We start from the raw sequence: 15,855 nt of genomic DNA on the forward strand, positions 1-15,855 counted from the left end.
AACACAAGCAAGGCATGGCACAAAAATAATATTCCTATATTTTTTGTGTATAAAATATTTTTTTCGGCAGTATCTTATGAATTCAACATATCAGTAACTGGACTCCTGAAGAGGTGTTTGAATGCTGTGTATTTGTTCAACAGTATAAGCACCCCACGTGTTAAATCAAGCTGTATCCTGCATATTTATTCTTCAGTATTCCAATCTGACTAAATTTCAGGGGAGTCATACAATGTGTACTGGTAGTCAGAAAATGAAAGTGGGTAGTGCAAGTCAAATGGTAAATGGTAAATGGACTGCATTTATATAGCGCTTTTATCCAATGCGCTTTACAATTGATGCCTCTCATTCGCCAGAGCAGTTAGGGGTTAGGTGTCTTGCTCAATGACACTTCGACATGCCCAGGGTGGGGTTTGAACCGGCAACCCTCCGACTGCCAGACAATCGGTCTTACCTCCTGAGCTATGTCGCCCCTGCAGTGGTTAAACCATGTCAAACTAAGTCAAGATAGCCATGCAGTGGTTAAACACCACACACCAGGCCCATGAATTTTAATCCAAGGCTGGGAATCTCTTCTACTCTTGGGAAAAGCACCTAATCAAAATTCAAATCCCAGCTAATTACGAAAAATGTAAGATTAATAAAAGGGTCCTGCAGCACACATAGTTGCATATATGGTTCTCATTTCAGAGCTGCCTGGAGTTCAGCCTGCGGATCCAGGAGTTCATTGAGCTAATTCGACAGAACAAGCGCATGGATGCTGTCAGGTATGAGGCAAACTTCTCACACATATCCAGCGCTCATAGACTAAAGCCGCGTTTCCACCCAAAGTACCCGGAACTTTTAATCACAGGAACTACTTTTCAAGGAACTAAAAGGTTCCTTCAGCCCATTGTTGTCTGCGTTTCCACCGCGGTCTAAAGACCTGCGAAGATTAGGCAAATTAGTCCACTGACGTATGTAAAAGCGACGTCGTCGTCGGTCCATCTGTCCTATGATTTCTTCTGTAACCCCATACTACCACCGAAGTACATTATTTTCCAATAACCGGGACAGCTGCAGGGGTTTATTCCACTTATACAACGGGTTACCAACAATGACTATATATGGTTACTTAAGTATTTATTGATTTTTATCGACTTAATGACCTAAAATTGAAATATTCTTCCACGGCCGTTTGGGCATATTATTTGACCGCTGTCAAGCAAAAATCTCGTTGGTAGTTCAACTTGGACCATTGTTATGCAACAAACAGGATATAACAGGCCAATATACAGATGGTAACTGTTTTATATATCCTCTCAAACACATTCATTATGTTTTTATGCGAACATTCACTTTCATGTCTTGACATCCGAGACGACAGAATGCATTCACATTCTACAAATAAGTGGTAACAACAGCAGAAAACATGCACACGTCGTAAACAATTTGCTGTTGAATTGATTAATTTGACTCTTATCGTCATTTCCAATATAGGCTAATCACAAAATGACAAGAATAAATAGAATGGACTTGCGTGAAAATTTAAATTAATATTGCAGTGGTACAGCCACCGTTTGTTTTCCTTGAAAGTTACTGCTAGCGGAGCAGCCCTCCAGATGCGAACCATGCACCATAAATAGAGTCCATGTCTAGTCTTCCTGGTCTTTTTGTGGAATTGAAGAATCGCTGAGTGAAATTACTGCAGTCTGAAAAAGCAAAAGGGGCGATTACTAGAATTAAACTGTTATTTTACCCTGACAAAAAGTGCGGAAGGTGATTTCTAGTTTGCTTTTACTGTATCCCCAATGTTAATTACGCAGAACTACCGCATACATAACTGTGTCAAACGTTTTGAGTCAATTATAACGGACTAACAAAGAAAATCCGGAAGAAAATATTCAGCAACCGAATTAAACCGTTTGAATGTTTTGGTACGTAATATGCTGTCCCAGCACGAATGCTTAACATTTTATAAAATGAATACTAAAGCAAGAAAAGAACAGAAGAGCACACGTTATAATCCTCAATCTTAACTTCTCATCTGTTCCAAGACGTTGCCAGGCTATCACCAAAAGTAGGCTACTGCGCCGCATAACAAGTTTGAATTCAAGTTATGAAAATAAATCGGTTTGCGGCTGCAGATTTTTAAAAATGGTGGTTGAAATAAAATACTGCGAGTAGTCGACCAATCAGAAATTTTCAGCACTTGCGCCCCACCCCAAAAGTTCCAGTACTTTTGGAAAGTACTACCCCCCGAGCAGGGACTTTTTTGGGGGTAAAATAGTCGGAACTTAATTTAGACCCTAGTTCCTGCGGTGGAAACGCACTGAGCTCCTCAAAAGGTTCCTAATTCCTGGGGAAAGTTCCTGCGGTGGAAACGCGGCTTAAGCCATGTCAGTGTTTGGTATCAAGCTTAAATGTGCACTCTGGACAAAATGAAATCAGTGAAAATGACTGCTTAATGGGAAAGTCAACTTTTTCCCGCATTTTCACTATGTTTAAAGAAAGAGCTACTGTAGTTTCTCTGTTACTTGGCTGACACTTAAAGGGATCATCCACTTTCTACAGGTTTTTTACTGCAACATCACACTGATGTTTACGAAATACTCATCCAGTCAGAAGCCACCTGCCATAAAAAAAGTTTTAACAAACTATCAGAATCATATTAATACCAACAGTAATAATGATACCAACACTAATACAACTATATAACAACTATTCATTAAAAAACGAGTACAGTATTAACAACAGTTATTTAACCATAATAAAAGAAGTCCTGTCTCAAATACCCTTCCTCAGGTAGCCTTCCAGGACTGGACAGTAACAGGCAGGGCCAGGTTGCCCTGTGGAAGGACACTTATTTCGAGCTGGTCACAGAAGACATGTTCACTCTGCAATATCTCAGGGCACCTTCATTCTGGTGTATTGTTCACCCGCAGTGTCATTTCCTCTCTCCTGTCCTTTCTCTTACCCTACCTCTCTCGCTCGCTCTTTATCTCTCTCTCACACACTCTCTCTGTGTGACTCAGACATGCACGAAAGCACTTCAGTCAAGCAGAGGGTGGGCAGCTGGATGAGGTGCGGCAGGTGATGGGCATGCTGGCATTCCCCTCTGATACACACATCTCCCCATATAAGGTAATACTGCGTACACACATTGCAAGCACACAGCCATATAAGGTGACACATTACGCACCTCTCCAAACAGAGTAACACCACAGATATTTGCACATAGGCCATGGTTTGGAATGAATCCAGTATAAATTGCAATTCAAGAGACAGTTCCAGTTGATGTCTTATGAAGTGGAGAACTGATCATGAATTTGAACTGCAGTACAATAGCGACTGCATTTTCTTTTTCCATTCATTCCTTGGGATGCACACAGTAATATATAATTTGTAGAAATAAAATGGCCTGGGAACAGATGCTATTTTTTTTCAGCACCTTGCATTGTATAGCATTTGTAAAAGTAGTTTAACTAGATGAAATCATTTTTAGGGCTGTCACATGATTAAAAATTAACTAGTTAACCACAGAGTTTGCTGTGATTAATGGGCAATTAATAACAATATTTAAATTTGCTCAAATTAAGCCTTAAATAGTTTTCAATTTTAAAAACCATGAAATTGTATTTCAAAAAGTGAAGAAAATGGCAAAACAAGTCTAATTGTTTAGTATCAAGGACAGTGCCGAATGTAAGGTGTGTAATTGGCATTGAGCTATATACTATGTCCCAGTTTGGCTCACTTTTTCTTTCCACTGAGTCCACAAAGCAACTCTCACTGGGCTGGTGAAAGTGGTAATCCAGACACCTGGGTCTACCAAACTGATACATCAAAGCTCAGGGGGCTATCGGTTAATTTTATCGGCCCTGGGTGAATACAGTTTAACAAAAGCATCTGATTTACTGAGATTACAAGTCATTCATATTGGGAAATCTACAGGTTGTTCTCATTTTCTTAGCTAAGTAGGTGGGAATTCTAGATGGTGCAAAGGCCTTCAGAGGAGAACGGTGTTAGAATAAGTGTAATTCCCCCTCTTAGCTAATGTTAGCTCAGGCAAGCCAGCAATAGTCTGTGCCTGCAGCACGACCATCTGTCTTGTCATATTTGACACAACTGTTATCACTAGCATTAAAGGAAGAGAAACTGTATTAGAGAAATGAAAGAATACTTGTAATCGCAAGGACAAAGCATTTTGTCATTGTTTCGAGATAATGATAAAATGTCCCACCCCTAGACAGGGGATTGAATTTAAAGAATTGTTCATGGGAGCATATTGAATTGGAATTGTGTAATTTGAGTTAGAGCTTAAAGGAATTGCATTTAAACCAAATTTAGATAATTGATAACGGCAAGATATTGAAATAGTGGCATTTAAAGGGAGAGTGAATTGAACTGGAATTGACCGCAACCCTGGCACATGCTCTTGACACTCGCATGTAATGCCACTCACACACAACTGCGGGGTGATGGGATTTCTTTTGACTACATTGACCTTGAGCATGAAATTATTCTTCTGCATGTTGTGAATGTAGTGAGTCATTAACCCAGAATTTTTTTGAATTTTTAATTAATTGTATATGCTCATCCCTCGATTGACTGGCTCAATATGTGACACTCTCCTGTCTTTTCAGGATCTCCTAGATCCAGCTCGCTGGAAAATGTTGATCCAGCAATTCCGCTACGATAACTACAGACTCCACCAGCTGGGAAACAACTCTGTGTTCACAATTACACTCCAGGCTGGTTTGTCTGCCATCAAGACTCCGTATCCTTCCTCTTTCAGAACCCTGTTCTCTTTTATCGTGACCGAGTTTTATTCAGCTTTCCAGCACTCTGTTAACAACACTTTCATTTCAAATTGATTGGGATGGCAGGTATGCCATCCCGCCAAGTTACGCCTTGGCGGGGCGGCATGCCCCATACCTATACAGCACCAAGAGTTTGGCACTTTTCAGGGTTCCCCAAAGAAATAACCACAACAGCCACATACTCAGCCCTTAAAAACATTCAATTCTGTACATTCTCACCCCAAGTCAAAATTCATAAACAACTTCACATGTCCACACAATAAAGCCCCAAACTAAGGGGATTTTACGTCGTTCTTCTTCGTCCTCCTCAGTCTCCGCCACCGATCCCACAAACAAAATGTGTCCCCATTGGACATTTTACTGACACGACCCAATCAAAATCTTGCATACACACGCAAAATACCCATATCTTTTTACTCTAAAACATTTCCAGTCACAACCACTAGTCCGTTCCTGGCTGAGTGGTCAATGTCACTGTCTACAGATCATAGGCTCCCAGGTTCAAGCCCTGCCTGGAACAAGTTTATTTCACCTGCTTTTTTCCTCACTAATAATTGTCTATTACTTCTCAATTATTTCTTTTGCACCACATCTACCCGGCGTTCACCGAACGTATACACTGCACTATGACGTACCATCTACGCCTTCACTTAACGGGCTACAATATTGCAAAGCCATATGGATTCAATGGGAGCTCTTCTATTGTCACCCATGAAATTTCCTAGTTTCAACAGCTCGTCCGTTCGTGGCTTAGTGGTAAATGTCACAGTCTACGGATCATGAAGACACAGGTTCAAGCCCCGCCTCAAGCAAGTTTCTTAAACGTGCGTTTTTCCACATTAATAATTGTCTATTACTTCTCAACAATTGCCTTTGCACCACATCTACTCTGTGTTCACCGAACGTACACAGTGCATTATGACATACCATCTGCACTTAACCGGCTACAATTTCGCCAGGCCATATGGATTCAGCCAGAGCTCAGCTGTGCTTACTGGCCTGTGTTCTTCTTTAAAACCACGGACAGGTTTGACCATGAAATTTCACGCATTGAATAGTTATGTCATGGATGCGCACTGCCAAAGTTACGGACTGGGAACCAGAGGTCCAAGGATCAAATCCCGCCTCGCCCTCAGGCAAATATTTTCATATTTTACATTAACGTTTCTTACACTTATATTTGCTTTACCAACAGTCACTCACGGCCAGCCATATGCATTTCATGACGGCAAATGTATTGATTTTCTTAAAAAGTTACACCAGCTGACCACTGTGCCATGTCTACTAACTATGTTTCTTCACTTGGCTACCGTAGAAAATGTTCTTATCAGCAAACGCCACATTTCTACATTCATGTTACCTCGCCCTGTTCTCTATCTACCCACATACAAACAATTTCTACGTATGTACTGTCTGCAACTTCCCATTAAAACATTACATTTAAAATCATGACTCAATCATAGTTATAACTACTAATACTGAACATGACAAAAGTACATCAGTGCAATAGATTTCCTACACATTATCACACGTTACTTCACCCACCACTTTAACGAGTGATACCTTATACCGTCTGTTATATATACCGTTCGATAAGGAAACTCATCTCGCTCATGGTCACTTCATTTACTTCGCACTATAGTTTGTGATCAAGTCAAACTTCACCTACATGCCCATTCTTATCATATGCAAAGATTGCTGGGACATATGCATCTGCTCCTATTCTCCACTATCAAGTGTTCCGGTTCTAGTACTTCCATTTCTCACATAAGGTCACTGATCTACCTAACCAAAACAGTGAAGACGACTCCTACCCGCAGATAAGCATATAAAAATGCCTTATAAACCTTACAGACACTAAAAGTGCATCTCCACAAAATAACAGAAAACGGAGCAGGACAGAAGGATGCACAATTTGCAACCTAGGGAGCTCTGATGCTACGAGCTTGCTGATAATTTTGTCAATCAAGGCTTGTTGGATGGCCGTCAAATCCGAGTACACACTGGGCATATTTCAGCTGCGTTTCTGATGCGTTTATACTTACGCCACCGCACCCTTTGTCACAGCCACTGTTTTACATATATAGCAAAGTGAAAGTGCTAAATGGTACACGCTCATCAGACTGTACAAATTCACACAAGGATAGCCATACTCCACAACTGCTTCTTAAAGGGTCACTTTGCATTTCTCACTTTCTCATAACAAACACTTTGCAAAAAGAAATGATATCTCATAAAAAAACATGTTTACAAAAAGTTACTCACACATACAAAGCACTGTCTATAACTCATTCATTAAAACTGGCAAAATCTACGCCTGCCATTAAAATTATTGATATCAAAATGACGCCAAGTTACTAAACTACAAACAATATAGGCTATCTTGCCTCACCGAAATTAAAGCTGTATTCCAAAGCGATGCTACCCAATGTTTCCTCAATTTTTTCAAGTCACATGGCCCTGAGTTTTTAATCTTACCTAGTTTGAACTTGAGATGAATGGAACATTTCAGGAATACATTTCTGAAAGTAAATCCCAGGAAATGTGTTCAGCTGAATGTAAGCATACCTCTTTACATTAATACTGAAACATTACTCATATTACTGTGAAAATAAATAATAGTTTACTAATTGTGCTTAATTACAGTCTTCCTCATTAGGAAATTAGTGAAATTTCCTTTCTTTTGCTCCGTGGTTCAGCCCCTACTTGGAGGAATGCACCTGATGCATGAGATGCTTACTGGGAGTGTTAGTGTTTCAGGAACTGTAAAATGGGTTAAGTGACCATGTGTAGCCAATAATATGCTGATTAGAAGCAATCAAAGGGCTTTGCTGTGGGGAGTTTTTGGTACATGACAAAACCCATGGGTTATTTGAGGGTCCCATCACTAATGTACACTTGGCACACCACTCATAATAGCCACCCCAGAAACTCATTATATATAAACACCCAGTATATTCGTAGCTTCAGAAAAGTACAATGATTACTCTCAAATGCTTATGTTGGAACAGCATGCTGGACTTGCCACCATAGCTGCAGGTGTGTGGAACAGATGTGCAATTCCTGTACCTCTCCTGTCCTTGACTCCCTTGACCTCAGGCAGTGCTATAAAGAGGACGGGACCTCCAAAAACCCAGACTGCCCTGTGTGCAGCAAGTCCCTGAACAAGCTGGCCCAGCCCTTGCCCATGGCTCACTGCGCCAACTCCCGGCTGGTCTGCAAGATCTCAGGCGAGGTGATGAATGAGAACAACCCTCCTATGATGCTGCCGAACGGCTATGTGTATGGATATAATGTGAGTAATACAAGTGCGAGTGTCACACCTACTCTATACAGATACAACACGAGTAATATAACTGTGGCAGTTAAGCAATATGTTATGAGAGACAATGCTGTATCGCGAATACAGTCATGGCAACGGGAGTTGTTAGGCACAACGCAAAATGAAGTGCTGGCAACCCCCTGTAGCCGTGACTGTCTTCAAGATTCAGCAAGGGCCTGGAGTGTTGTATTGCTTATATAAATGGTTACAACATAGAGAAACAGTAAAATGATGACAAATATTAATTAGTTTATAATGTTATTTCGTAAGTAAGAGCTTGTGCACAGAGTGATACTGTTTACAAACAGGCTGTTTGAATGACTGTTCCTGTATCAGATTTACAATCACTGTAGAACACAGTGTCAGCCAATCAGCATCCAGGATCGAAACAGCCTGTTTTATAATGCAACATGAGTAATACAACATTTGGGTGCAGATACAGTGTGAGTATCACGCCTACTCTGTGTGTGGACACAGCAACTACTGTAATGTGTTCAGACAGAGGCAGGGTGATTCCGATAAATTTTGTGTGAGCATAATGATACAGCGTCTGTGAGAATGAAACTTATGGCTTAGTATGAACTGATACAGCATGGGTAATGTAATTTGCATTTTAATATATTTGTTTTAACAGGGCCTCCACTTAATTTTTTAAAAATTTGCTGCTTTTAGTCACATTTTAGACATTCTCCTTTCTTAATGTATTTCAGAAATGTCAGTATATCTTAATACAAGTACTTCCAGTTTGATGCCTATTAAAACACCCAGTCAGTGGCATAACGACAGCTCTGGCCTGCTGAATACAGTGTAATCTTGAACATCCAACCCCATGTAGGATAATTGGATACAATAAAATAAGCATGGCAATAGAAGCAGTTTATAATATTGAATGTATAGTTCAATAATAAAGTATGGTTCGAATCCAGCCTGGGCCTGGAGTTTGCATGTTCTCCCTGTGTCCGCGTGGGGTGTCCTCCGGGTACTCCGGTTTCCTCCCACAGTCCAAAGAAATGCAGGTAGGCTAATTGGTGACTCTAAATTGCCCATAGGTATGAGTGTGTGAGTGAATGGTGAGCAAATTGTGTGTGTGCCCTGCGATAGATTGGCAACCTGTCCAGGGTGTATTCCTGCCTCTCGCCCAATGCACGCTGGCTCTAGCACCCCCCGCGTGGGTGGGTATATATAATGTATGGATGGATGGATAACTCTTTATTTAACTTTCACAAATCAATTTGGGTAATGAAAATAATGCATTGTTTCTGGGGTAAAAAGAATGTTTTATATCTGTCACAGTGGCCCTTCCTGTGCTGAAATACACAGATATGATTTCTCTGGTCATTTCTTATTTTATCAAAAGAGTAATGAAGGCTGAGAATTGAGAGCAAGTTTTTGTGTTCAGTGTCCTATTTAGGCTGCGAATGAGCACATTAAACTTCAGTGTTTCCTTTTAATGTTTTTTTTTTGTCATTGGCACACAGCACAGGCAGGATAGTAACCAGTTAATGTTTTAAATTAGTGAAGTAACAGAAAAGCTCACAGGATGGAAAAAAGCTTGTCTAGATCTAGAAACCATAATTTATGCTGCTTCAAGCTCAAGAAAGCCAGTCATTGAACTTCAAAATTACAAGCAGAACTACCTTATATTCTCTCCAGGCCCTATTTATGCCCTACACACACAACACATATGCACACACACACACACACTTCACATATGCATGCACAACCAACCACACATATATACACACACACACAAACACACACACATACATAATGTTTCTTTATCTGTTTTTTAGTCTCTCCTGTCCATTCGCCAAGATGACAAGGTGATCTGCCCTAGAACCAAAGAGGTGTTCAGCTTCTCCCAGGCCGAGAAGGTGTACATCATGTGAGTGGGTGGGCCATGTTGCATTGGGATGGAGGGGGGTGTTTGTGAGAGACTCACCTGACCCAGTCCTGTCCGGCCGGAGAGCGAGATGGCTGACAGTAGTAGCAAGGCCTGGATGCAAGGAGCCGCACTCAGACGCCTTTGTTCCTCGTGAAAAAGAGCCAAAATGGCGACCATGCCTAACCCCTCATCTCCTGCTCCCAAAACTTTTCAAACCCCCCTCACTTTGGAGAATCTGCAATAAGTGTAAACACGGAACAAGAATTTCAGAGGACTTTGGACTGAATTATGGAGATATCTGCGGTTATTAAAATTACTTAGTTTTTAGTTGTGACATTTACTAAACTAGTTTCATTGCAGTAGCGTGGTACATATGAACAGGGCTCGGTATCATAACTCAAAGTGCTTCTGCCTTTTCTTATTCTACAGCAGGTCAGACTACAGGCTGGTCTCATTGAACAACAGCACTGTTTTTTAATAATATATAGTGAGAAATATGTAGTGAGATTTGATTTACCTTTTTTTACCTTGTATATATAGGGTAATCCATTGGCTGGGACGAACAGCGCATGTTTTCATTATCTACAGCACCATCTCCCACTTCTGCTCTCTCTAAGCGGGCTGGTTGCTGCTCTATTCAGAAATGTTTAGCATTTGAATTGTAGAAAAGCTTTTTAGAGACTACTTATGCATGTTTGTATTAGTAGACTAGGAGATTGCTCTTGTAAAATTGCTGATCAAGGTTGTTTAATAAAAAATTGTAAAAAAAAAAAAAAAAAAAAACAGCTGTATTTTTTTTTCAGTTCGAGCTAGCTGTTAGATGTTCAAAGGCCTAGTTTTAGGAGGTATGGAGGTTGTGGAGGTATAGAACTTAGTTAACCTTTTTACTGGAGGGTTAAAAAATGGGCTAGAAACAACTACCTTTTTTCATGTCTTGTAGCATACATGTTGACCGATAACCTGATCTTAGTATCTGCCTTAAAATAACCCAATAACCTAGTTACTATGCGGTAACTCTACAGAAACCACAAGAATGAACCTGAATAAATAGCCATATATTTAATTATGTCAAGTGATGTAGTACCAAGGTGTACCACTAGGGATCCTGACATTCCACAACTTCTAGGGGGTGTACCTTTGTACTACATCATACGACATAATTCAATATATGGCTATTTATTCAGGTTCATTCTGGGGGCCAGACGTATACAGGAACAATTAGACTGGTTGGACTATGGACAAAATTTTAAGAAAAGAAGATAATTTAATTTAAAAAAGCAAATTGTTTTAACTGCTTCTGGAAAATAAAGCAGTATTTTTGTCTACTCATGACGCATGCATTAGAGGTGAAAGATGTCGTGTTGTTACCAGTTTGTAAGGTATTTGTATTGAAACATTATTTCGGTATACATTCATTCTACACTGTACTTCAAGGAGCCCCGTAATACATTAGAATCATACACAATTATACCTGGTCAGGGTCCCTATTTTCACAAAAAATTTTAGCTAGCTAAATTAAACAGCAAGAAGTAGCTTAGCACTATTGCTTAAGAATACAATGTGTAGTCAACAGTGTTTGACAAAAAAGGGAAGGGCTAAAACAGTGTGCCTAACATGCAAAACATAGCGTGCAGACAAGTAGATCTGTCATTCAGGAAGAAGTTCTAATGAAATGCTGGCCCGCCTATTGTTTATTGATTAACTTTTAGTATGTTCGCTGCAAAATGAGACTTGCCTATTTAAGAAATAAGGATACTGTAAATTACACACATAAATTATTCACAGAATCATTAAACAAAAATTCTAAAAACCTGTATGCATACCAAATTATTGATATAAAAATGGCAAGCTACGCAGAATATATTTCACAGAAGCTATATTCCAAAGCAATGATACCCATATTGTCCTACATTTGTTAGGAGCTTGGCCCTTTGTTTCTTCATCTTGGCAACTCAGGTGTTTGCTTCCATAATTGTCAAGTTATTGTTGAGTAGAAGTAAAAAGGATGAACAACTGACGAATAAAAATTAGTAGGGGTTGATGGTGGTGGATTCCATGTAATCACTCTTGTAGGAGGGAAACGCATCATCGCATGCAACCTTTAGGGTGGGGTTATCTTTTTTCTTCAACAACATGAACCAATATTTATTGATATTTGTACAGAAAAATTAATAAACTATGCATTTACTGTTACGGAATATTATATTATTATCGGATGCGACATTTAATGAAATACGTACTACCACTGCTATGACCACTGACTATATCTTTCAGCTGATTTTTGCTGTACTTGGGGGACTCCTTTGTGAAGAAATTAACCTAATTTGAGCTGTTAATGTAGAACATGTCAAGCCTGCAGCCTACCAAATCGGGGTTATGTCCAGTGAAAGCGAACAAAAACATAATGGCTTTTCTTTTTCCAAATATGAATGATATTTCCAAATCACAGAGCTAAGCCTTCCTCTAAAGTTGATGTCACCTCGATTTGCAACATGGCCATGACGTCAACTGCAATTTCTCTATAGACATCAATGGAAAATTAATGGACGATCTCCTTATGTGGAAAAATGATGCTCTGCTGCCCCCTCCTGTTGGACCCCTGTTGCAAGTATTTCTCTCTGGCCAGCAGAACCCCATGAAAAACATGTCTTCAATGTACAAAAATGGCAAGTTACTCACATATACAAAGCACTATAACCCATTAACACTTGCAAAATCTAGCCCTGCCATTAAAAGTACTGATATCAAAATTACGCCAAGTTACAATAAACAATATTAGCTACCTTAACTAACACAAATGAAACTTGGCCCTGTGTTTTTTCATCTTACCATGTGAAGAGAATGTGGTCATTCAAAGCATATGTGTCATATCAAATTGAGAAATGGCATTTAAAGTGGGAATAATCTTACTGAATAATTGCAGCTGTTTTACAGCAATGTAGGTTTTTTAATGACTACGCAATATGTTTAAATAATTGCGGAAGAATTCGGAAGCACATGTAGAATCAAACACATGAATTAAATAGTTTTGTTTAGAAAATTGTGTTGACAAAGAAGATATGTTGTTGTTTAACACTGCTGAAGAAATTATACTATTGTACTTAGTAGGCAAAACTTCATTTGAATATCAAGAGCCTATAGTACATGATTGGGGCAAACGTGTGGATAGATTTATAAAATGAAATATGTATTTCAGACGCTGAAATATGTACAATTTTTATATGTATTTATTGAACCTCACCCCCCAGTCTTTTCTGTATGGTGCTGGGGAAATGTCTTCATAGGGATAATGAAGTGTTCTATGTACTGTAGTTATGGATGTATGTATGTGCAGCATTGAGAATATTTTACACGTGCAAATGTTGGAAATGTTGAAGAGGTTGTACATTTAGTAAAATGAACTTGACAAGAAAGCATGAGCATAATCTTTCTGGTGTGTAAGTATTCATCAGATGTTGAGAACATTCATTTAAATGTTCTTGCATGGGGCCAGTTTTTTATGTGATACTTTGATGTGACAGTGAAAAGTTTGAATGACAACAATGTGTTCAGCTGGTAAGAAGAGAGAACACAGGGCCAAGTTACTTTTAATAATTTAGGAAGCATTGGGTAGCAGCATTGGTTTCGAATACAGCATGTTTCATTTGTGTTAGCTAAGGTAGCCAATATTGTTTATTGTAGGCTGGCATAATTTTGAAATCAATACTTTTAATGGCAGGGCTAGATTTTGCTAGCCCTGCCATTATTAATGGCTTATAGTGATTTGTATGTGTAATGTGGCATTTTTGTACGTTGAAAACGTGCTTTTCTTCAGATATCATTTCTTTTTGCAAAGTGTTAGTTCTGAAAAAGTGATAACAGTAATGCATATAAATGTAGACTGTGAGAAGTATATGCGTAACACATACCTACACGCCTGCAAACACGCATACACCGTAGCCAGTGCCCAATGTGGACTGGTGTGCTTGGGAAGCAGAACAAGATTTTGGGTGGAGTGAAGTTTATCACATAATTCATGATGAATCATGCAGCAGACCTGGGTGTAAAAATGAGAAGTAACCCTTTAAGAAATGGTTGTGGATAATGGTTATCTTTTGTGAATTTTTACAGTGTGATAAACGTGTTCCATTGAGTCCTTTCGCTTTGCTATATATATAAAGCAATGGCTGTGACAAACGCTGGGGTGGAAGTATAAGATGCCTGCACCATGAGAAACGCAACTGATGTACGTACTCACTGATGTGACAGCCGACCGACAAGCCTTCATTGAGAAAATTATCGACAAGGTCCTTTCTTCTGACACAACCTTTTTGTTTATGAGGTTTAAAAGGCATTTGGATACGCTTAGCTGTAGGTATGACTCCTCCTTGTCTTCCTTAGGTTGAACACGGGCGTTACGTGAGAATTCTGAGAAAATAACAGTAGTATGAAAAAAATTACAAGAAATGATTAAATTGAGTAGTTGAAACAATATGTGTTCAGCTGAATGGGCATTTAGGTGAAGTTTGACATGATCACAGACTATAGTAGAAAGTAAATATACTGACCATGAGCGTGATAAATGTCATGATTGAACGGTATATAAACCAGATGGTATGTGGTATGAGATGTACAGTGTACTCCTTCGTTCAAGGAGCATGTGAAATTGTGTAGGCAGACAATTGTACTTCTTCCATGTACATTACTAGTCGTTAGAATTATAAATGAATCATGTTTGTAAATGGAATGTTTTATGGGGTGTTGCAGACAGTACAGATAACAGTTCATTAACAAAGTTAAGCACCTGCTTTGTACCCATATTACAGAACAAAATGTACCAATAAGGTGTCAGCTAACCAAATGGCCATTTTTACCTTTGTGTATATGTCTGATCCACTTGTGCTTCCACTTCTATGGCAAGTCTATCCCAAATCAACATTCATGATTATTTCATTATATCTCTGTATATGTGTGTCTGGTAGGCTGGAGCCCAGCAGCATGAAATGTATAATGTCATATTAATATCCCAGGCTGTATTATAACTTTTAAAAAATGGCAATGAGCAAAACTAAATAAAACAAAGCATTTTTTTAACCTGGAATGAAGGGTTTTAGACTGCTATAGCATTGTATACACATGTATGGCATTAAGATGTCATAACAGATGCCACCCACTTAATCTATAGTCTTGTATGTATTACTATACTGTTAAATGATTATTATTATTATTATTATTATTATTTGTAGTACTAGTAGTAGAAGTAGTAGCATTTTTTTCATTTGCAAATAATTTAGACTGCTGTGGCACTGTATAAAAGGTGCCATTCAGATGTCATGATAGATGGCATCAATTTAATCTAGTCTTTCATTTATTACTGTTCTGTTAATGTACTATTATTGTTGTTTTCATTATGATCATTTGTAAAGCATTTTAGACTGCTATGGCAATGTTTAAAAGATGCCATAACAGATGCTGTTGTATTTAATTTTTAAGAAAAATTGTTTCCATGATGGATGTGTTTCAAAATAGAAAATGTGGATAAAAAGCTGGAAAACAGATTTGTAGTTTTCTGTTTAGCAATTTTCTGAATCAGTACTATTGTAAACACTGTAAATAAACTATTTTATAAACAAGCACACAGTATTGATTGATTACTATTTATATGTCCGTAGAATGTAGAAGCTGAACATTCATGTAACAATCACTACTGGTAATTGAAAGCATTTAAGTTCTTGAACACTGAATTAGAATTTTTGAAAAAAACGTTCTGAAGGATTAAAGAAACAAACAAGATTGCACAATAAAACTTATAGATATTATACATGAAAATATGATGGTTTTGCTCGTATCAGACTGTTATATTAATAGTT

The 15,855-nt window shown here is 38.7% G+C and overlaps 1 protein-coding gene across 9 annotated transcripts in view; it reads left to right on the plus strand.

Moving 5' to 3' along the window:
- The window catches only part of LOC135259585 (E3 ubiquitin-protein transferase MAEA), a 65,459-nt gene extending 49,838 nt beyond the window's left edge, over window positions 1-15,621 (plus strand). For 4 of the 9 annotated variants that reach the window (XM_064344117.1, XM_064344115.1, XM_064344121.1 and 1 more), the window contains 6 exons: window positions 691-767; window positions 3,015-3,123; window positions 4,623-4,756; window positions 7,899-8,094; window positions 9,048-9,137; window positions 9,915-15,621. In XM_064344117.1, the coding sequence (XP_064200187.1) occupies window positions 691-767; window positions 3,015-3,123; window positions 4,623-4,756; window positions 7,899-8,094; window positions 9,048-9,137; window positions 9,915-10,010 (702 nt within the window). In that variant the 3' untranslated portion in view covers window positions 10,011-15,621. Of the gene's footprint in view, window positions 1-690; window positions 768-3,014; window positions 3,124-4,622; window positions 4,757-7,898; window positions 8,095-9,047; window positions 9,138-9,914 lie in introns of those variants that run through there. The other 5 variants (XM_064344118.1, XM_064344114.1, XR_010331332.1 and 2 more) reach the window with 4 other exon arrangements.
- The last annotated feature ends 234 nt before the right edge of the window (window positions 15,622-15,855 follow it).

This window comes from Anguilla rostrata, chromosome 7, assembly GCF_018555375.3.
Source record: "Anguilla rostrata isolate EN2019 chromosome 7, ASM1855537v3, whole genome shotgun sequence".
Classification (NCBI taxonomy): domain Eukaryota; kingdom Metazoa; phylum Chordata; class Actinopteri; order Anguilliformes; family Anguillidae; genus Anguilla; species Anguilla rostrata.